Here is a 22705-nt window from a genome sequence, read left to right as displayed (position 1 = left end):
ATTAAGAAAAAAAAACCTGTGAAAGGCTCTAGTGAGTTTGTTTTCTTTTTGACTGGAAGACAGGTGTCATATTGACCCTATGCAAGCTATATGGAATATTACTGTGCCAAATATACATTTCTAAAACTGTGTTATAAATAGGTAATTGTGGGGTTTTCAAATTGACTTGAATTGCTTTAAGTTTGAAAACACCACAAAAACCCTTGTGATAAATTGTATGGAAATTCTGTTGACTGTAATGGGAGTCAACATTAACTATAATGGGTAGATTTATCATGCAGCGGATACTGCAATCTATCCCCGTAGTTGCAGGTTCCCCTGAAACATAAGTTAAGATACTTGTGCAATGATAAATGCGGACAGCGTACATAATGCATTTGTTGTATATACTAGGTTACAATATTATTTATTATTATCTCAGCAAGTAACCTCCAATTATGTTGATATGTCTTGTAATTATGAATATTAATAATTAATAGCAGTATAAAACTATTGTCAGCAATATCTACAATTGATATAGCAGAACTTGGTCAAAACACTTCCTTAAGATATTAAATCTGTAGTGTACTCCAAAATATTGCTACTGAGATATCTATACATTTGACAACAATATTATATTTTAAAAAAATATTCAATCCTTTGTTCTGATCAGTTATCTTTATAGACCCCTTGAATTATATTTATGTAAAAACTAGATTATGAATCAATTATACATGCTTATTCTGTTACAATTTTCTATACAAAACAGATCATAAAATATATCTCTAAAAATTAACCTTACTCACAATGAATCGCTTATTAAATTACCACAAATGAGAATACAAGAACAGTCTATAATTAGCAAACAATTCTAATTTACTGCCACTACATAAGCCTACAAGTTATAATGCTGAACTTATAACAATCAGAGAAATTGTATATTATTAACACAATAACCAATGTATATCCAATTTCTAAGAGATTTCACAATAAGTAAGACTGACTTATAAATACCAAAATACAAATTATTTTTCCTAGCAATAAAATAACAGCATCAATATAATTATTTCTAAGCTACACAGGCCAATGGGACATAAATTTAAAGTACAAAATACCCTTTTAAATCACAGCTTCAATTTAATTATAGCTATAGAATACCTTTGATTTAAATATTAAATATACTTAACAATCGCGTGTACTTTACCAGCCAGCTCTAGGTGAGGGTTCAATATCCAAATATGTCTATTGTCATAATTTTTAGGGGAATTATGCAAAATTGGAAGAGAATTAATCCTGATAATCTCTTATCCACAAAGAGTGTCCCAACAGGTTTGTCTTACAGAAAACTGTGTTCGCACACTCGTGTCTCTCTGTAAGCAAAATGGCAGCAAGCAGGATTGCAACAGTCACCAAGAAAATTTCCAGCAAAAAGGCCCATTCTCTTTGTGCAATGAGTTTTTGTCAGAGACCAAACTCCTCCCCATTTCTTAATCACTCAATAAGCTTGGATATGCTCTTTTCAGAGCTTGTCCCTCATTGGCTCTGATACTGCCATTCAATTTCCTCAAATTGAATTTCTCTGGCTGTAATTCCCATATTAAAGGGAATGTAAGTTTTGATGCTAAAGTGCCCTTTTTTTAAAATATTTGATTAAAAACAGGGGCACTTTAATTCATCAAAATTTACATTTCACTTGTGTTGTGAAAAAAACTTACCTTTTAAACTTAACAGCATCTCCAGCTTCCTCCAGTCGTCGCAAGCCATTTCTGATGTCAGAAATGATGGATAGGTCATCCTCCAATCATGGCTTCCCCCCCGGGGGAATCAGTGTCTGATTCAATGCCGTGATTGGAGGAAGCCGGATTCCTCATTTTAGACCCAGGAAGAGGCTTTGCGACGGGTGGAGGAAGCTGGAGCTGCTGTCAAGATTAAGTTTTTTTTCACAACAGGAGTGAAATGTAAATTTTGATGAATTAAAGTGCCCCTGTTTTTAATCGAATTTTTAAAAACCGGGCACTTAAGCATCAAAATTTACATTCACTTTAAAAACCGGAGGGCAACAAGTAAACTGGAGTGCAGCTATGTTTGCAAACACCACTACAAAAATATTCTTATATATTTTAAAACATATATTTAATATACTCACTAATTCCTACATCAGCAAACAAATATGTCCAATATGTATGGGACCATTTAATATTATTTAATTTGAGTATTTCAAGACTAAATATGAGTTATTTGAAGAAGCTTGCATTTAAAAATCGCATTTCCTATGAAAGGATTTAAAAGGATTACAATAATTTCAGCATGGATCCAACTATTTTTTTCAGTTTACAATTGCCATCTTAATATCACATATATACCTTGTGAGTGGCAGACTGATGTAATTTCATATAGCTATATTTACATTTGATTATTATCCCATATCAATATAAATATTGCATATCTGTGAATATTATTTAAATATTTAGTGTATACACTATATGATATGATTCAGGGCACACATTATATAGGCATTCATATATCAGTATCTACTATAGCATTCTGTACTAGCATATGTCTGAACAACGTTTAAAATAAGGGCTCAAATTTATGATACATTTATATGCTAATTTATAGTATCTGTACTTATTTAGGAATCTCATTTTTACACCAGGTTCTTCCCTGTAAGGCTTATTAGATTCCTGGAAAACAACGAAAAACTTATTTATTTTGAAATGTCAAAACATTCCAAATTCACCACAGATACTTATCCAATATAATATATTACCAAATGCAATCTCATATGTTGGAACTCTTTTGTAAAACCCTGGCATATTAAATATTTCTGCAGATTGCAGGCGATTTGTACTTAAAAAATGAATTTCAAAGTTACAATATAAACATGTGTTTGTAAGTGTACTTTAACATATGTTTCTGCTAGCCAGCATAATGTGTATTAGGCCTTCAAATGAATCCTCCCTTGTATACCATACAAGTGTTAATTTCTCCATCCTCTGAGATTCAGCTAGCTTCAAAAGGTCACTAGAGACTGAGCGACTGTTGTCCTTGCATGGGGTCATTATCTATTTGGATCTTTGTAGGCAGGAAACTCTATATATGGGCGTTCAGACCTGAGGGTGCCATGTGATAAAATTACTTTGAAGGCAATTTCTTTGATGAATTGGGACAAAGGTTTGCAATGCGTCCTTGTCAACAAGAAGGGGGGGATGTTACCCAGCTCAGACCATTTGATAGAGAGAACTGTAACTTACAGTAATACAACTGATACAACAGCTTCATATATAAATGAACACTCACAGATATCCTGACACATTATTGATGTCCGCCCGACACATTATAAATTGGCCCCTTTACTTTTGAAAATTATACCCATTTTTCAGTAATGTGTTTGTTTTTTTAAAGCTTTCATACATATACCTGAAATCACTACTAACTTCTTTGTCTCATTAACAATTAATCATTTTAATTTTTCTTTGCATAAAAGAGGTTCTGATTGGTCAAACCTTTATAAATAAATCACTAAATAATTGGGCAAGATTCACAGACACTCATGAAGTTGCAGAGGGACCCTTGTTGTAAATTCATCAAGTTTGTGTTGTCTATCATTCAGAGAATATTATTAGCAGTCATTTCTTCCATTAACATATACTGTATAGTTGCATTAAGTACCCAATACATGAAATCTCACATATGAAACAAAAACTTAAAGCGACTTAAATCCCCAAATTGTATGTTATGATACAGATAGAGCATACAATGTTAAACCATTTTCTTCCATTATCTACTTTGCTTCATTCTATCTGAATCTTTTGTTGAAGGAGCTAGCTGAACATATTGGGTTGGCTAATTACTAGAGGTATATATATGTAGTCACCAATTAGCAACTAGCTCACAGTAGCGCAGAAATGAAGGAAAGTAGAAGTAAATTGGAAAGCTGTTTATAATTACATGCTCTATCTGAATCCTGAAATTTAATTTTGACTTAACTGTGCCTTTAAAGAGGATACTATTTTAAAAGGGGGGGTCACTTGCCCAATTTCAATGCTATGATGATGTGTCCCATGTTATTTTAAAACCCAGAACAGCACACACTTGCTGTTTTAAAATGTTGACTTTAAAGAAGGTAAACAAATAGGTTATTTTATCTAGTGGTTCATGTGTTTCCCCTCTTTCAAATTAGCACTATTTTGCTTGCTGTTCCAATCAAAATAGTTACATAGAAAAGGTCTCTAGACGCAACTCTTTTCACTAACAGTGACCTCCTGCATTCTAGGGGGATATGGAACCCACATTTCAAAATAAAGTGCTCCCCTCTTCTAACCAGAGTGCTTCTTGTCCCTCTCAACAATACTAAGCCAGAGTGAGGCGCTAACAGTTATGTGTGAGCTAAAATAGGTTTATTGCCAGGGTTTGCGCATTTGAATGTAAATTGCTTGATCACAATTGAATTTAACGCTCGTCGAGATACCGCGTCCTCAGAGCTATGGTTAACATGAAACAAAAAAGTGTCACAAAACGCATTAAAATAATTTACAAAGTACAGTCCCATTAATAATATCATCATCTAATAAAAAATATTAAAAAAAAATAACTGCACAAAAAAGTTATAAGGGATCACACATATGAGGTCTCATGTGTTAGTAAAAAAAAATGCAGACAAAGGGCTTTAACATAAAGATACATACATATACATATCTAAATATGGATATTTATGTTTTAATATAAGTTTATATGTGGGTACATATGTATTTATATGTGTAAATGTATTTAAGACATATATAAATACATATTTCCACATATGTAGACATATATAAGTGTATTGGAGCCCTTGCAGTTAAGTAGCTGAAAACATGTTAAAGCATATTTATGCAATATTCATATTTAATAAAGTGTTATACTGTGTATTTACTGTAAATATTTCACATTCCAATGTTCTGCACATAGCTGAATATGTTCTATGTATTTATAAATAAATATTCCTATATATATATATCTGTATATATCTATACCTATATATAATCATGTATATACAGTAAGTATAGATACAGGTATATGTAAAAATATTTTACTTTAGTTTATGAATATAACATTCTTCTATGGGAAATAGTAATATTTTCATCTAGTCTACCTTTGACTACAAAGACTCTGCACACTACAAGAGTTTGTTTTATTTGTATTTTTACAAGTGACTATTGAAAAATCTGTTTTTAAAGTTTAAACTATTGGACTATTGGTAAACTGAGACATTCGGGAGCAGCAGAGGTCGCTACCTGCAGATTCCTGTGGAGTAAGAACTGTGAAGTATACCATGATCGTGTATAAGGCTTTTAATGTTTTAAATTCTTGTAAGTGAATTAGATTGTGGGCACTAATAAAGTTGCAAATGATTTTACCTTGAATCTGGGATGCGCTCTGTGTTCTTATCGTTCTAGTGTTTTTGAAACCTGAGCGCCCCTTTGTGGTCAGTGAAATAAGGAGCAGCACAAAAGATTCGTCACCAAGGGAGAGAATCAAAGAGAAAGAAGAATTTTGAATTTAACATAGAGTTTCTACCATTACTCCCAGAGACATGAATGTGAGTTAATAAAGTGGTGAATTATATAACTATATAAATTATATTTTATATTTCAAGTTCTGAGAACTTAAATACCTCAGATACAATTAACATTCAGTGAATTTTAATTTTGTTACAAGTGTTCCCCTAGGAATACGAAGTGTTATGAGCATTACAGTATATTAGAGTGTATGAATAGATTATTTGAATTGAATATAATCTGAATTATAAGGTCTAGATCCGTGCACAGCTTATTGTTGTTGTTGAGTATATGTCAGGCAGTGCCAAGCCTCTCTAGTGAGAGGGGAAGAAATGTTATACTGCTAAAATGATTAACAATATTTTCCTTACTGAGGGGTCAATCCCAACCCATAAGAAAAACTTATCAAATGATTTATCTGCAAAAATCTCCATAGACTTTATGGTGTTTTGTAAAAGTCATTTTGAGTGAGACTGTAACATATAAAAACAAGAAGGCGGACCAATGAAACAGTATCTTGAGGTTCGTTATACAATCCAGTCCACACCAACCACACACGGAGCAATAATGCATGATCAAAGGTAGCCTGAGCAAAGTTTGTGACGTCTTTGTTTCTTGGACTATTTGCCATGGAACCCCTATTCAAATTTCATATAATAAATAATGGTAAAAGAACCTTCATACCTTACTGGCACTCATGAGAAACTTATTTGATGATTGAAGTTTCACAGCTTCTGCCTGTAATTAATAAATAAACATTTAGAACTGTAAACTTATATCACTAACATCAATTTAATTAACATAGTTGAATTGTTAGTTTTATAGGCACATTATTAAAGAAGTGTAACTGCAAAATATGCATTCTGAATTGGCTTTATCACAGCATGGATACCTGCATAGCATTCACTCAATGTGCTATCATCATCCTTTACCAGCTGAACCATTTTTACACCTCGGTGTTAGAGTTGTTTTTAGTTATTTGCCCATTACATTTACACATAAATTAAAAAAAAAAAAGTATGTAAGGTACCCACAGAAATTATACCTCATCTTTTTCAGCACATCAAGCATTTTCAGAAAATAATTTCAGTATTCAGAATAATATAGGGCCAGATTACAAATTGAGCACAAATTATCGCTTCCGCAAAAGCCATATTTGCGCTCAACTTAGTAATACCAGGGCACGCAAATGTGTACTGGTATTACAAGTGAAGTGCAATGCGAATGCGACCTTGGGTTTGCATTGCACAGAAGCATTGTGCTCACAAGAGCGCGCTTCCATAGGCTCCAATGTAAGCCTCGTTCTCTGCCGTCAGACGCGCAGCGATGGGCAGCAAATATAAATGTTTATGTATGCTTATATACATATATTTATGTGTTAATATGTGTATATACTGTACATCTATTAACACATAAGACAAAAACAGGTATTGGTGCACATCCAAACACATTTTTTTTTTTTACATATTTTTAAAATGTTTAAATGCTTCAAAAAATTGCCTGCTTAATATTCATACATTTTTTTAATAAAGTTGGGATCTTAGTCACACAATATGGCCATATTCTGCTCAGCCAGTCACCACTTACAAGCTGTCCTAACACTATAAAATGAGCCTTATTGGGCTGAAACACACAATTCTAATATACCAAAATAGGATTCCAACACTGTAGTACTATACCTTGTTAGATGTGCTTAACTAAACCCCCTGTCATATATTAACACATAAATATATATGTATATAAGCATTTACATATACCTTTACAGGGAACACACAGTTCCCATAGACTGCAATGTAAAGGAACTATTCAGCCCACAGCCGCAAACTTTAGCCCCAAAATACTGCCAAGTGCAGTTATTCATTTATTTTTTTAAAAAGGATGCTACATTTTTTTATTTTTAAAAAGCCACTACACACTTTATTTTGGGAGCAATTGGCCCCCAATAAATATGTATTTTAGAATAAATATAACATATTCTGCCATGTGAAGAACATTGGAATGTGATATATTAATATTTAATGTCAGGATTAACGCTCTTGAATATATGCAGTTGGGTTAGCGCACGAGTATCGGGGTTAGGTTTTTTGCAGTTTTTGGGCTCCATTAAAGTCTATGGGAGAAAAAGTTAATGCGTCGTGATATATTTTTTTTTGCACACAAAATGTCTCTGTCTAGTGATGTTATCGCTCAAGCGGGAGCACTGTCTGGGTTAGTTATTGTTCAGTGACTCCAGCACAGACTGGATGTAAACACACTTCTTATCTCAAGTCTGCCACTTGCTGTTTGCTATACTATAAAAAATGGCCAATGTGAAATGACACAGTCTTTACTTTGGTGCAGCTAGATAGCAGCTAGTAGTCTGTAGTTAAAGTTTGCATGACAGGGTCTACCCTCTACCCTCCTTATATTGTTATGTATACATAAGGTTCTGTCAGATGATCATTGTTGCCATAATGTACAGCTGATAACCATCTGGGCATGTGACCCCCTCACTTAAAAGAGGGGTCACTTATTTAATGTTGTAGTTTGAGGTTCTAGGGTCCCTTTTAGACCAAGATCACAATAAAAGGCACCTAATATACAGGTGATTGTTATTCCTATGACAATTTACTTGCTACCTAAAGGGGCATTAAACCCTTGAATTTAAAATGGTTAATCCCCTCGTTCATGTGAGGGGTATTGTGTGTAGGTGTGTTGTATGTTGTCTGTAGGGGATAGGGGGCACTCATACAGTAAAAACATACACATCAAAATCACCTACTAATGACAAGAGTATGAGGCCTCATATTGGATAGAGGGGTTTATCCATTGCAAAACTAGGGGCCTTTTACTCCTTTGTGTTTATGGGAGGGATATGTGCTATAAAAGTGTCCCCTTCTCTTTTCAAACATTATACGGGTGTGTACTAAGGGCAGGTGATCACCATTACCATGATTTGACACTTGAAAATGATGTTACTCTGACAAGGAGGGGTTCTAACCTCCACCCCCACTTTGTGCTAGATGAAGAAGTGACCCTTTGAAAGAGGGTAGTCTGACCTTTCAAATTTGTAACTCTAGTACAGGCAGAGGGATAAGGGTTTTGTTAGAGCCTTACTCACCTGATGGGAAACAGCACTCTTAAGTGCTGCTATAGGTTATTGTCATTTTAAGGGCAATGATCTGATTTTACATGGAGATGTGACCCTTTGAAAGGGCAGAGTCTATCTTTTCAAATGAGAAGTCCATTGTCCATGCAAAATGCACGTGATTAAAGAAAAAAGCAATAAGTTGCAAAATAACTTAAAGTAATATTTAACCTGGGGGGCTCATAACAGAGCCCCTATCCTCACCCGTTTGTGATAGATGGACAAGTGAACCCTCATTTAAAAGGGCAGATTCACCTCTTTTAAATGAGGGGCACTAAAACATGATGGCAACTTGTTACTTAGCAGATAGATAGATTGATAGATGACAGATAGATAGATCAATATTGTGTCTTCTTTAGTGTAAATCACAAGCATTTTATTTAGGTTTCGGTTAAATATATGACAACACACCTGTATTTCTTTTATATGTTGCTCCCTTGCATTAGTATTAACAGCATGTGTCATATTCTTCTTAATTCCTTGTTCCATATTCTGTACTGTGGTACATAATTCCAGAACTTCACATCTTTTTAATTCAAATAAATCTACCAAGCTTGGAGAGTTACACTTTTCACATGAGTCTTCCACTTCTAATTCTACTGGCAGATCTACAAATAAATGTGTTTTTGTTAATATATATATTGAGAATTTGGTAACATATCTAGCAAATGAATCCACTTCAATAATGCCCTTATAACCCTAAAAGTTATACAATTCTCCACCCTGGTTACACAAAAGAAACTAATAGTATTCTAATTGTCATTATTTAACCAAACTGATTCACAAACCATGACAACATTTACAGAATAAAATAGTTTTGTGTAGATGGATAAAAATATAATTTATGCTTACCTGATAAATTCATTTCTCCTGTAGTGTAGTCAGTCCACGGGTCATCCATTACTTATGGGATTATATCTCCTCCCTAACAGGAAGTGCAAGAGGATCACCCAAGCAGAGCTGCTATATAGCTCCTCCCCTCTACGTCATACCCAGTCATTCGACCGAAACCAAACGAGAAAGGAGAAAACTATAGGGTGCAGTGGTGACTGGAGTTTAATTTAAAATTTAGACCTGCCGTAAAAAACAGGGCGGGCCGTGGACTGACTACACTACAGGAGAAATGAATTTATCAGGTAAGCATAAATTATATTTTCTCCTGTTAAGTGTAGTCAGTCCACGGGTCATCCATTACTTATGGGATACCAATACCAAAGCTAAAAGTACACGGATGACGGGAGGGACAGGCAGGATCTTTACACGGAAGGAACCACTGCCTGTAGAACCTTTCTCCCAAAAACAGCCTCCGAAGAAGCAAAAGTGTCAAATTTGTAAAATTTTGAAAAAGTGTGAAGTGAAGACCAAGTTGCAGCCTTGCAAATCTGTTCAACAGAGGCCTCATTCTTAAAGGCCCAAGTGGAAGCCACAGCTCTAGTAGAATGAGCCGTAATCCTTTCAGGAGGCTGCTGTCCAGCAGTCTCATAGGCTAAACGTATTATGCTACGAAGCCAAAAAGAGAGAGAGGTAGCCGAAGCTTTTTGACCTCTCCTCTGTCCAGAATAAACGACAAACAGGGAAGAAGTTTGACGAAAATCTTTAGTTGCCTGCAAATAAAATTTCAGGGCACGGACGACGTCCAGATTGTGCAGAAGTCGTTCCTTCTTTGAAGAAGGGTTAGGGCACAATGATGGAACAACAATCTCTTGATTGATATTCTTGTTAGTGACTACCTTAGGTAAGAACCCAGGTTTAGTACGCAGAACTACCTTGTCTGAATGAAATATCAGATAAGGAGAATCACAATGTAAGGCCGATAACTCAGAGACTCTTCCAGCCGAGGAAATAGCCATTAAAAACAGAACTTTCCAAGATAACAGTTTGATATCAATGGAATGAAGGGGTTCAAACGGAACACCTTGCAGAACGTTAAGAACTAAGTTTAAGCTCCACGGCGGAGCAACAGTCTTAAACACAGGCTTAATCCTAGCCAAAGCCTGACAAAAAGCCTGAACGTCTGGAACTTCTGCCAGACGTTTGTGTAAAAGGATAGATAGAGCTGAAATCTGTCCCTTTAACGAACTAGCAGATAAACCCTTTTCTAAACCTTCTTGTAGAAAAGACAATATCCTAGGAATCCTAACCTTACTCCATGAGTAACTCTTGGATTCGCACCAATATAAGTATTTACACCATATTTTATGGTAAATTTTCCTGGTAACAGGTTTCCTATCAATCACTGACTCCGAGAATCCCCGCTTTGATAGAATCAAGCGTTCAATCTCCATGCAGTCAGCCTCAGAGAAATTAGATTTGGATGTTTGAAAGGACCCTGAATCAGAAGGTCCTGTCTCAGAGGCAGAGACCATGGTGGACAGGACGACATGTCCACTAGATCTGCATACCAGGTCCTGCGTGGCCACGCAGGCGCTATTAGAATCATCAATGCTCTCTCCTGTTTGATCCTGGCAATCAATCGAGGAAGCATCTGGAAGGGTGGAAACACATAAGCCATGTTGAAGACCCAAGGTGCTGTCAGAGCATCTATCAGTACCGCTCCCGGGTCCCTGGACCTGTATCCGTAACAAGGAAGCTTGGCGTTCTGGCGAGACGCCATGAGATCCAGATCTGGTTTGCCCCAATGATGAAGCAGTTGGGCAAACACCTCCGGATGAAGTTCCCACTCCCCCGGATGAAAGGTCTGGCAACTTAGAAAATCCGCCTCCCAGTTCTCCACGCCTGGGATGTGGATCGCTGACAGGTGGCAAGAGTGAGACTCTGCCCAGCGAATTATCTTTGAGACCTCCATCATCGCTAGGGAACTCCTTGTTCCTCCTTGATGGTTGATGTAAGCCACAGTCGTGATGTTGTCCGACTGAAACCTGATGAACCTCAGAGTTGCTAACTGAGGCCAAGCCAGAAGAGCATTGAAAATTGCTCTTAATTCCAGAATGTTTATTGGAAGGAGTCTCTCCTCCTGAGTCCATGATCCCTGAGCCTTCAGGGAATTCCAGACTGCGCCCCAACCTAGAAGGCTGGCGTCTGTTGTTACAATCGTCCAATCTGGCCTGCGGAAGGGCATCCCCTTGGACAGATGTGGCCGAGAAAGCCACCATAGAAGAGAATCTCTGGTCTCTTGATCCAGATTTAGCAGAGGGGACAAATCTGAGTAATCCCCATTCCACTGACTTAGCATGCACAATTGCAGCGGTCTGAGATGCAGGCGCGCAAAAGGTACTATGTCCATTGCCGCTACCATTAAGCCGATTACCTCCATGCACTGAGCCACTGACGGGTGTTGAATGGAATGAAGGACACGGCAAACATTTAGAAGTTTTGATAACCTGTCCTCCGTCAGGTAAATTTTCATTTCTACAGAATCTATAAGAGTCCCTAAGAAGGGAACTCTTGTGAGTGGCAATAGAGAACTCTTTTCTACGTTCACCTTCCACCCATGCGACCTTAGAAATGCCAGAACTAACTCTGTATGAGACTTGGCAGTTTGGAAACTTGACGCTTGTATCAGAATGTCGTCTAGGTACGGAGCTACCGCTATGCCTCGCGGTCTTAGTACCGCCAGAAGAGAGCCCAGAACCTTTGTAAAGATTCTTGGAGCCGTAGCTAACCCGAAGGGAAGAGCTACAAACTGGTAATGCCTGTTTAGGAAGGCAAATCTTAGATACCAGTAATGATCCTTGTGAATCGGTATGTGAAGGTAGGCATCCTTTAGATCCACTGTGGTCATGTACTGACCCTCTTGGATCATGGGTAAGATGGTTCGAATAGTTTCCATTTTGAACGATGGAACTCTTAGGAATTTGTTTAGGATCTTTAAGTCCAAGATTGGTCTGAATGTTCCCTCTTTTTTGGGAACCACAAACAGATTTGAATAGAACCCTTGTCCGTGTTCCGACCGCGGAACTGGGTGGATCACGCCCATTAGTAAGAGGTCTTGTACACAGCGTAGAAACGCCTCTTTCTTTATCTGGTTTGCTGATAACCTTGAAAGATGAAATCTCCCTTGTGGAGGAGAAGCTTTGAAGTCCAGAAGATATCCCTGAGATATGATCTCCAACGCCCAGGGATCCTGGACATCTCTTGCCCAAGCCTGGGCGAAGAGAGAAAGTCTGCCCCCCACTAGATCCGTTTCCGGATCGGGGGCCCTCACTTCATGCTGTCTTAGGGGCAGCAGCAGGTTTTCTGGCCTGCTTGCCCTTGTTCCAGGACTGGTTAGGTTTCCAGCCCTGTCTGTAGCGAGCAACAGTTCCTTCCTGTCTTGGCGCGGAGGAAGTTGATGCTGCTCCTGCCTTGAAGTTACGAAAGGCACGAAAATTAAACTGTTTAGCCCTTGGTTTGGCCCTGTCTTGAGGCAGGGCATGGCCCTTACCTCCAGTAATGTCAGCGATAATTTCTTTCAAACCGGGCCCGAATAATGTCTGCCCTTTGAAAGGAATATTAAGCAATTTAGATTTAGAAGTCACATCAGCTGACCAGGATTTAAGCCACAGCGCTCTACGCGCTTGAATGGCGAATCCGGAGTTCTTAGCCGTAAGTTTGGTTAAGTGTACTACGGCATCAGAAATAAATGAATTAGCTAGTTTAAGGGATTTAAGCTTGTTTATAATCTCATCCAATGGAGCTGTGTCAAGGGTCTCTTCCAGAGACTCAAACCAGAATGCCGCCGCAGCAGTGACAGGCGCAATGCATGCAAGGGGTTGTAATATAAAACCTTGTTGAACAAACATTTTCTTAAGGTAACCCTCTAACTTTTTATCCATTGGATCTGAAAAAGCACAGCTATCCTCCACCGGGATAGTGGTGCGCTTAGCCAGAGTAGAAACTGCTCCCTCCACCTTTGGAACCGTCTGCCATAAGTCCCGTGTGGTGGCGTCTATTGGAAACATTTTTCTAAATATAGGAGGGGGTGAAAAAGGCACACCGGGTCTATCCCACTCCTTGTTAACAATTTCTGTAAGCCTTTTAGGTATAGGAAAAACGTCAGTACACGCCGGTACCGCAAAATATTTATCCAGCCTACATACTTTCTCTGGAATTGCAACCGTGTTACAATCATTCAGAGCCGCTAAAACCTCCCCTAGTAATACACAGAGGTTCTCAAGCTTAAATTTAAAATTTGAAATGTCTGAATCCAGTTTACTTGGATCAGATCCGTCACCCACAGAATGAAGCTCTCCGTCCTCATGTTCTGCAAATTGTGACACAGTATCAGACATGGCTCTATTATTATCAGCGCACTCTGTTCTTATTCCAGAGTGATCTCGTTTACCTCTAAATTCTGGCAGTTTAGATAGTACTTCAGTCATAACATTAGCCATGTCTTGTAAAGTGATTTGTATGGGCCGCCCTGATGTACTTGGCGCCACAATATCACGCACCTCCTGAGCGGGAGGCGAAGGTACTGACACGTGAGGAGAGTTAGTCGGCATAACTTCCCCCTCGTTGTCTGGTGATATATTTTTCACATATAAAGTTTGACTTTTATTCAAAGTAACATCTATACATTGAGTGCACAAATTTCTATTGGGCTCCACATTGGCCTTTAAACATATTGAACAAACAGCTTCATCTGTGTCAGACATGTTTAAACAGACTAGCAATAACACTAGCAAGCTTGGAAAAAAACGTTTAAATAAATTTACAAGCTATATAAACAACGCTACTGCGCCTTTAAGAAACATAAAAATGTGACACAGTTGAATTAACGATGAACCAAATATGTTAAAACAACCAAATTTTAACAGAAAATGTATAAAGTTAGCAGAGAATTGCACCCACAAGCAAAAGGATGATTAACCCCTTAATACCCAAAACGGATAACAGTTGAAATAATAAACGTTTTTTATCACAGTCAAACACACTGTCACAGATCTGCTGTGACTGATTACCTCCCTCAAAACTAGTTTTGGAGACCCCTGGGCTCTGTAGAGACGTCCTGGATCATGGAGGAAGAAACAGGAAGACTGTGACTAAATTTTTACTGCGCAATAAAGCGCTAAAATAGGCCCCTCCCACTCATATTACAAAAGTGGGGAAGCTCAGTAAACTGTTTTTATTCAGAAACAAACGACCCCATAAAGTTTTATCACCAAGTACCTCAGAAAAAACGATTAACATGCCAGTAAACGTTTTTTAAAAATGAAAATTATGAAGTGTTATTAATAAGCCTGCTGCTAGTCACTTTCACTGCAGTGCAGGCTCAAATATTACTTTAATATAGACAGTATTTTCTTAGTGAAATTCCATTCCCCAGAAATACCTCAGAGTATACATACATACATATCAGCCTGATACCAGTCGCTACTACTGCATTTAAGGCTGCACTTACATTACATCGGTATTAGCAGTATTTTCTCAGTCAATTCCATTCCTTAGAAAATAATATACTGCACATACCTCCTTGCAGGTGGGCCCTGCATGCTATCCCCTGTTCTGAAGTTACCTCACTCCTCAGAATGGCCGAGAACAGCAAGTGGATCTTAGTTACGACCGCTAAGATCATAGACAAACTCAGGTAGATTCTTCTTCTAATGCTGCCTGAGAAGAAACAACACACTCCGGTGCCGTTTAAAATAACAAACTTTTGATTGAAGAAATAAAAAACTAAGTTTAACACACCACAGTCCTCTCACACGTCCTATCTATTAGTTAGGTGCAAGAGAATGACTGGGTATGACGTAGAGGGGAGGAGCTATATAGCAGCTCTGCTTGGGTGATCCTCTTGCACTTCCTGTTAGGGAGGAGATATAATCCCATAAGTAATGGATGACCCGTGGACTGACTACACTTAACAGGAGAAAACTCGATTTAAGGATTTATTTATTTTAAAAAATTACCAATCTCACATAAAAGTTGATGTAAGTTTTTAAAAAAACAACATAACCATATCAGGGCTACTCATAGCATTTGCAGGATCCTGGACAAAGCAAATTTGTTACATTTTCTAAAACAATTTACTATTAATCTTGCAAATCTTGCTTTGGTTACTATTTTAAGTATAAGGTTAAGAGACAAAGATACTGTGGCACTATGTTACATGTAATTAATGGATGGTTATAATATGGAGCAATATAAAGCCAACTTGTTCATACTGTTCTTGCAACTCAACCCCTTCCTCTGAGAGCTACAGAAAAGCAAAGCAAAACTAAGCATGCAGTATAAAATGTAAAAAAAAAAAAAATAACTGTTCACTTTAGATGTTTACGCACAGTGGCCATAGCTGAAATCCACAAAAGCCTCCAGAGACAACTGACCAATCACATCAGCAGCCACACAGAGAAGTAGAAGCTTGTTCCTTCAGTCGATAAGAAGAGGCAAGAGAATAGAGGGCAAAATTAGAGCTTAGACACCAATGAAATGTGATTGGCCTATGTAAAAGCGGGAGCGTCTAATAAAGAAACGGTTCTTGCCGGCTGTTGGGCACCAAAAAGTAGGCAATCAGAACCTAAGAGGCCTATGATTTGTGCCTATATATAACTAAGGGGCGAATCTAATAATATTGGTGCAAGTTGGAGCAGAGTAAATACTGTATTGTGCCCTACAAATAGTTTTAACACTAAGAGTGTGGGGTTCCTCAAAAAGTGGGGCCTGGTGCCTCCTCTCTTCCTCACTAAAGAGCAGGCTTGATTCATATTGTGACTAGCCCCAATATGATCTGTTACTGTTGCTTTGCAAAAAATTGGAACTCATCTTGAGTTGCATAGCTTACTTTTCTCATTATGGGTGGTGGTCTCAAAAAGTAAAAAACAGCTATTCTATTAGCAAGGATAAAGATAAAGGGGTAGATTTAATAAGCAGCGGATGCTTCTTTCTACGCTCGTAGTTTCCAGCTCGCCAGAAATATAAGTTAAGAAGCAGAGTTGTAAGACCGCTGCTCCTTAATTTTGTCCGCCATCTTTTAGGTGGGGGACTACAATCATTCCGATACGATAGTGATGATTCACACCCCCTGCTAGTGGCTGATTGGCTGCAAATGTGCAGGGAACAGCATTGTACAAGCATTTCACAAGAATTGCTTGTGCAATGTTAAATGCCAACAGCGTTTGCTGTTGGCATTTAGCGATGCCAGGCGGACATGATACGTTACAGCGAATCATGTCCGCTCGACATATAATAAATTGACCCCAAAGCTTCAGTTTAATTGTATTGTATTCCAACACTTTAAATGAATAGAAATCATTGTACTGTGCCCCTTTAAGTTTGCTGAGAAAAAGTCTTCTGTGTCTTAAAATGTAATATCAGATGGCACATAAACACAGATCTTATTTGTGTTACGTTTTAAAATGTAATCTGCAATCTCTGCTGAGTTGAAATAATTTAAATTTCTGTAATACTGATAACTGCGGTAAAATAATATAGTATTTCCTTAGGAAAGTCTTTCAGAAGGTCTTTCTGATTAGCCTCTAGGGCGTAGGGTGTTTGCCTGCTCGGTGTCTGGAAATTATGATTATCATCTTTTTTCAATTTCAGAAATGTGGGAATTAACACATTTCTGAGCAGCTTGTTTCAAATGAATAAATAGGCAATAAAACCTGTAAAAAAAATTAAATGTGAGTTGTGAACTTTATGGAGATGCAAGAACTATATAATGATAATAAATCTTTTGTGAACAGGCAATTTATGAATAACCAATTGTGAATAAGCAATAGATATTGTGAATGTATAGTGTACTGTTCCTTTGGGTCTTTTATAAATGTTACCCTCTATGTAGTACTATTGTTTAAAAGGAAAATGTGCATTGTAAAACTGTTTCATTTTATGATGCACTAATTTGTATTTCAAGAAAGTATATAATATCCCTTTAATATTACTGAATAGAGTAATATAGAATAGTGTATAAGAGTAATTATCATTATCTGCAAAATTAGATCTGTCTTTAAAAAAAATGTATTATTATACTATTGTAAATATTACTACCCTGTTAGTTTAGGTCTTGTTTTTTTTTTTACCAAAAGCATATAGAATATAAGTAAAATTAACATGTTGTACCCCTATGGCATGTAAGCTTACAAGCCCACCTTTCTTATACACCACATGGTGATCTCGGTCAGATGACAATTGAAAGGGAAGCGCCTTTTAACCCTTTATCATTTTTGTAAATTGTTTTGTAGTTAAAAAAAAATTACAAAACGTAGAGAGATGGTAATACTAACAATCTACATATATAAAAGAAGAAGTCTTATCCGACTCATCAATGCCCAGCTCAAACCATTTAACCTAGGAACGTGAAATTTAGAAGTTACGTTGTTTTTATAACGTAGGCACCCATTAAAGAAGGATTTTTTTGGAAATGACGACGTCCCTAAGGGGGTGAAAAAGGGGTGGTGATTTTTTTTCTGAGGATACCTATACTCAAAAAACAAAAATGTTACAGATGTGAAAATGGGTATTTACATTCTCCTTTAAAAATAAAGAAACAGATGTTTTACCATTTCCCAAAAATCCACTTAAGGGGGGCAAAAGGGGGGGGGGGGGGATTTATGAGGATACCTATATATCAAAAACTGAAGATGTTACAGACGTAAAAATTGGTATTTAGATTCTCCTTTAAAAATAAAGAAACACGTGTTTTACCATTTCCCGAAAATCACCTTAAAGGGACAGTCTAGTCCAAAATAAAAGTTCATGATTCAGATAGGGCATTTAATATTAAACAACTTTCCCATTTACTTTTATCACTTTGTTCTCTTGGTATTCTTAGTTGAAAGCGTTTTGACAGTTTTTCACCACTAGAGAGAATTAGTTCATGTGTGTCATATAGATAACTCTGTGCTCTCGCATGTGGCGTTACCTAGGAGTCAGCACTGATTGGCTAAAATGAAAGTCTGTCAAAAGAACTGAAAAAAGGGGGCAGTTTGCAGAGGCTTAGATACAAGGTAGTCACAGAGGTAAAACGTGTATTAATATAACAGTGTTGTTTATGTAAAACTAGGGAATAGGTAATAAAGGGATAAAGGGATCAGCCAATCAGATTGAGCTCGCATTCTATTGGCTGTTCCGATCAGCCAATAGAATGCAAGCTCAAACTGATTGGCTAATTGGATCAGCCAATCGGATTGAACTTGATTCTGATTGGCTGATTCCATCAGCCAATCAGAATATTCCTACCTTAATTCCGATTGGCTGATAGAATCCTATCAGCCAATCGGAATTCGAGGGACGCCATCTTGGATGACGTCATTTAAAGGAACCGTCATTCGTCGTTCAGTCGTCGGCCAGGATGGATGTTCCGCGGTGGAGGTCTTCAGGATGCTGCCGCTTCGCTCCGGATGGATGCCGCTTGGATGAAGACTTCAATCGGATGGAAGACCTCTTCTGCCCCGCTTGGATGAAGACTTCAGCTGGATCATGGACCTCTTCAGCCCCCCGCTTGGGCTTGGATCAGGACATCGGAGGAGCTCTTCTGGACGGATCGGTGTGATACCCGGTGAGGTGAAGACAAGGTAGGATGATCTTCAGGGGCTTAGTGTTAGGTTTATTTAAGGGGGGTTTGGGTTAGATTAGGGGTATGTGGGTGGTGGGTTGTAATGTTGGGGGGCTTGGGTATTGTATGTTTTTTTTTACAGGCAAAAGAGCTGTATTTCTTGGGGCATGCCCCGCAAAGGGCCCTGTTCAGGGCTGGTAAGGTAAAAGAGCTTTGAACTTTAGTAATTTAGAATAGGGTAGGGCATTTTTTTATTTTGGGGGGCTTTGTTATTTTATTAGGGGGCTTAGAGTAGGTGTAATTAGTTTAAAATTGTTGTAATATTTTTCTTATGTTTGTAAATATTTTTTTATTTTTTGTAACTTAGTTTTTTTTTATTTTTTTGTACTTTAGCTAGTTTATTTAATTGTATTTATTTGTAGCAATAATTATAATTTATATTGTAGCTATATTAGGATTTATTTTACAGGTAAGTATTTAGCTTTAAATAGGAATAATTTATTTAATAAGAGTTAATTAATTTCGTTAGATTTAAATTATATTTAACTTAGGGGGGTGTTAGTGTTAGGGTTAGACTTAGCTTTAGGGGTTAATACATTTATTAGAATAGCGGTGAGCTCCAGTCAGCAGATTAGGGGTTAATGTTTGAAGTTAGGTGTCGGCGATGTTAGGGAGGGCAGATTAGGGGTTAATACTATTTATGATAGGGTTAGTGAGGCGGATTAGGGGTTAATAACTTTATTATAGTAGCGCTCAGGTCCGGTCGGCAGATTAGGGGTTAATAAGTGTAGGCAGGTGGAGGCGACGTTGTGGGGGGCAGATTAGGGGTTAATAAATATAATATAGGGGTCGGCGATGTTAGGGCAGCAGATTAGGGGTACATAAGGATAATGTAAGTAGCGGCGGTTTACGGAGCGGCAGATTAGGGGTTAATAATAATATGCAGGGGTCAGCGATAGCGGGGGCGGCAGATTAGGGGTTAATAAGTGTAAGGTTAGGGGTGTTTAGACTCGGGGTACATGTTAGAGTGTTAAGTGCAGACGTAGGAAGGGTTACCGCCTAGCAAACAATGGGGCTGCGTTAGGAGCTGAACGCGGCTTTTTTGCAGGTGTTTGGTTTTTTTTCAGCTCAAACAGCCCCATTGTTTCCTATGGGGGAATCGTGCACGAGCACGTTTTTGAGGCTGGCCGCGTCCGTAAGCAACTCTGGTATCGAGAGTTGAAGCTGCGTTAAAAATGCTCTACGCTCCTTTTTTGGAGCCTAACGCAGCCTTTATGTGGACTCTCAATACCAGAGTTATTTTTATGGTACGGCCAGAAAAAAGCCGGCATTAGTTTTTCGGGTCGTTACCGACAAAACTTCAAATCTAGCTGTTTGAAACTGTAATATTATTAGAACAAAAAAAGAAAAACTGGCACTACACCATAGACTAGGTGAGACTGGAATATAGAATAAATTCCGGTGCTACCCCTTGTAATATAACTATAGGACTAAAAAGAATTAGGCAGCTAAGGGGTTACTATAGCACTCACTCTCACTCATATCGGTCAAAAGAATATAATAAAATACATACTTTATTATTTATGTTTATTTGAGCATAAATATATGTTATCACATCAGTGTAGAATCCTTTATGTTTCTAATAGCTTACATTATACTATTCAATTCAAAGTGCAGGCATTTCATGGATAAGCTCAATACCACTCGATATTCCTCCAATCACAACACTACTTTCGATAGGCGTGTGCCGAAAAACAAGCTGATTGGTTGTTGCGGAGGCGGAGGTCCCGGAAGTGTACCGGATTGGTAGAGAGCAATTGTTCTATGAATATTTAAGTCCTGCACTCCGAAGCCTCTGCTTACTCATTTTTCTAAAGAAAGTGTAACATTGAGAAAGGCGATATTAGAGCCGAAACGCGTTTGTTCCGCACTTTTGACTATAGGTCGACCACTCACTCCAGCCACCTGAAGCCGATGTATCCAGTTCTCGGCCAGGAAACAGAAGAGTGTTTGGCGGCCATATTTTAATTTTAGTTTAATACATGGTTGTGGGTAAATTAAAGGTTCTTAGGGATTTGTATCCCAGATTTTAAACATAAATAATAAAGTATGTATTTTATTATATTCTTTTGACCGATATGAGTGAGAGTGAGTGCTATAGTAACCCCTTAGCTGCCTAATTCTTTTTAGTCCTATAGTTATATTACAAGGGGTAGCACCGGAATTTATTCTATATTCCAGTCTCACCTAGTCTATGGTGTAGTGCCAGTTTTTCTTTTTTTGTTCTAATACTGTTACATTTAATGTGAGAATTGTACTCGCATTTTTCCTTTAAACTTGAGCACACACTCTATATAACCTGGTTTGTTTATATAATGGCCGTTTTTGATTTAGGAGCAGAAATGCTCCAGTGGACTAATGATATAACTAGTCTAACAGCAGAATTAAAAAACAAAAATACTGTGGAAATTAATAATACTTTGGAATGGTTTGAATCTCTGAAACAACTAAAAAAGATAAGAAGGAAACAAATTAAAAAGCAATGGAATATTGGCATGTACAATTTCTATAAAGAAAATAATGTCATTCCCAGAGGTTTGCGCTTGAAATTGTTTCCTTCCTTCAAAGATTTTAAACCTGAATTCAAATTAAAGTGGGAAAGTGCACTAACTGAGTGCTCAATAAAATTAATGGGATATTTAACTGAGTATGAACTAGACAAGCTTACAGATATTAATGCAGATATTGCTATAATCTGTGATGAACTTAAACAATATGAAATTAATGAGGAATTTCAGAAATCATACAAAAAGATTAAGGGAGAAGTCGAGAAGTTTGCACGTTTCATATCTGAGAAAAAAGAACGTAAAATCGACAGAGACCTTAAAGATTATTCCTCTGATACCATATACGCATGGGGAAAAAATATGAGTGCTAATTCAGATATAGACACCTCAGACAGAGAAGGAGACAGTACTGATGCGGATGCATCTGATGGGGAGTCTATACCAAAAACTATACTTAAAAATAAAAATAGAATTCAGCCTCATAAAGTCAATAACGCTAACATCCCTTTAGGCGGAGAACCAGAAGGGGGCGCAAAAGCAAAACCCAGAACCAGGCGACAAGTGAGATTCACACAGAAATCCCTACATCACAAGAAGTAAACACCACTGAGTTAAACATTATTAATCTCTCCAATATAATTCTGACACTTGACCAAATATCTGTCCTGAAAAAAGGCCTATCATTCATACCCACACCACAATTCAATAAGTTTGAGGCGATTAAAGATATACATTTATTCATTCGTAAAATCCTTTTGAAAAAATATTTCAGCAATCCTGATCAGGACCAGCTAAATGCCTCTGATCAGGCGGCCATCAGTGATCTAATTTCTCTACTAGAGGAATCTATTAGTAATGTTGAAACTGAAGATAACAATAGTTGGCGCCAGATTTTAAAAGTAAAATCGAAATTTGTTCCCCCTAACAACACATCATTCAATGCATTAACTTTCCTAAACTTAGTGTGCCAGGATGTCCTCGATATCCAAGGTCATATTGGAACATCTAACCATAATCTGAGTAAGGAAGAGAATGTAGCGTTGAAACAATTATCTGA

The 22705-nt window shown here is 37.5% G+C and overlaps 1 protein-coding gene across 1 annotated transcript in view; it reads right to left on the bottom strand.

Moving 5' to 3' along the window:
- Window positions 1-22705, bottom strand: part of C4H6orf118 (chromosome 4 C6orf118 homolog) — a 113258-nt gene that overhangs the window by 30957 nt on the left and 59596 nt on the right. The window contains exons 6-7 of the mRNA XM_053709163.1: window positions 9055-9251; window positions 6201-6254 (exon numbers count right to left, since the gene is read on the bottom strand). Coding sequence (XP_053565138.1) covers window positions 6201-6254; window positions 9055-9251 — 251 coding nt within the window. The remainder of the gene's footprint in view (window positions 1-6200; window positions 6255-9054; window positions 9252-22705) is intronic.

Source organism: Bombina bombina, chromosome 4 (genome assembly GCF_027579735.1).
Source record: "Bombina bombina isolate aBomBom1 chromosome 4, aBomBom1.pri, whole genome shotgun sequence".
Lineage (NCBI taxonomy): Eukaryota > Metazoa > Chordata > Amphibia > Anura > Bombinatoridae > Bombina > Bombina bombina.
The sequence above is the reverse complement of the archived record's forward strand: the minus strand, read 5'-3'. Positions and strand labels throughout refer to the sequence as shown.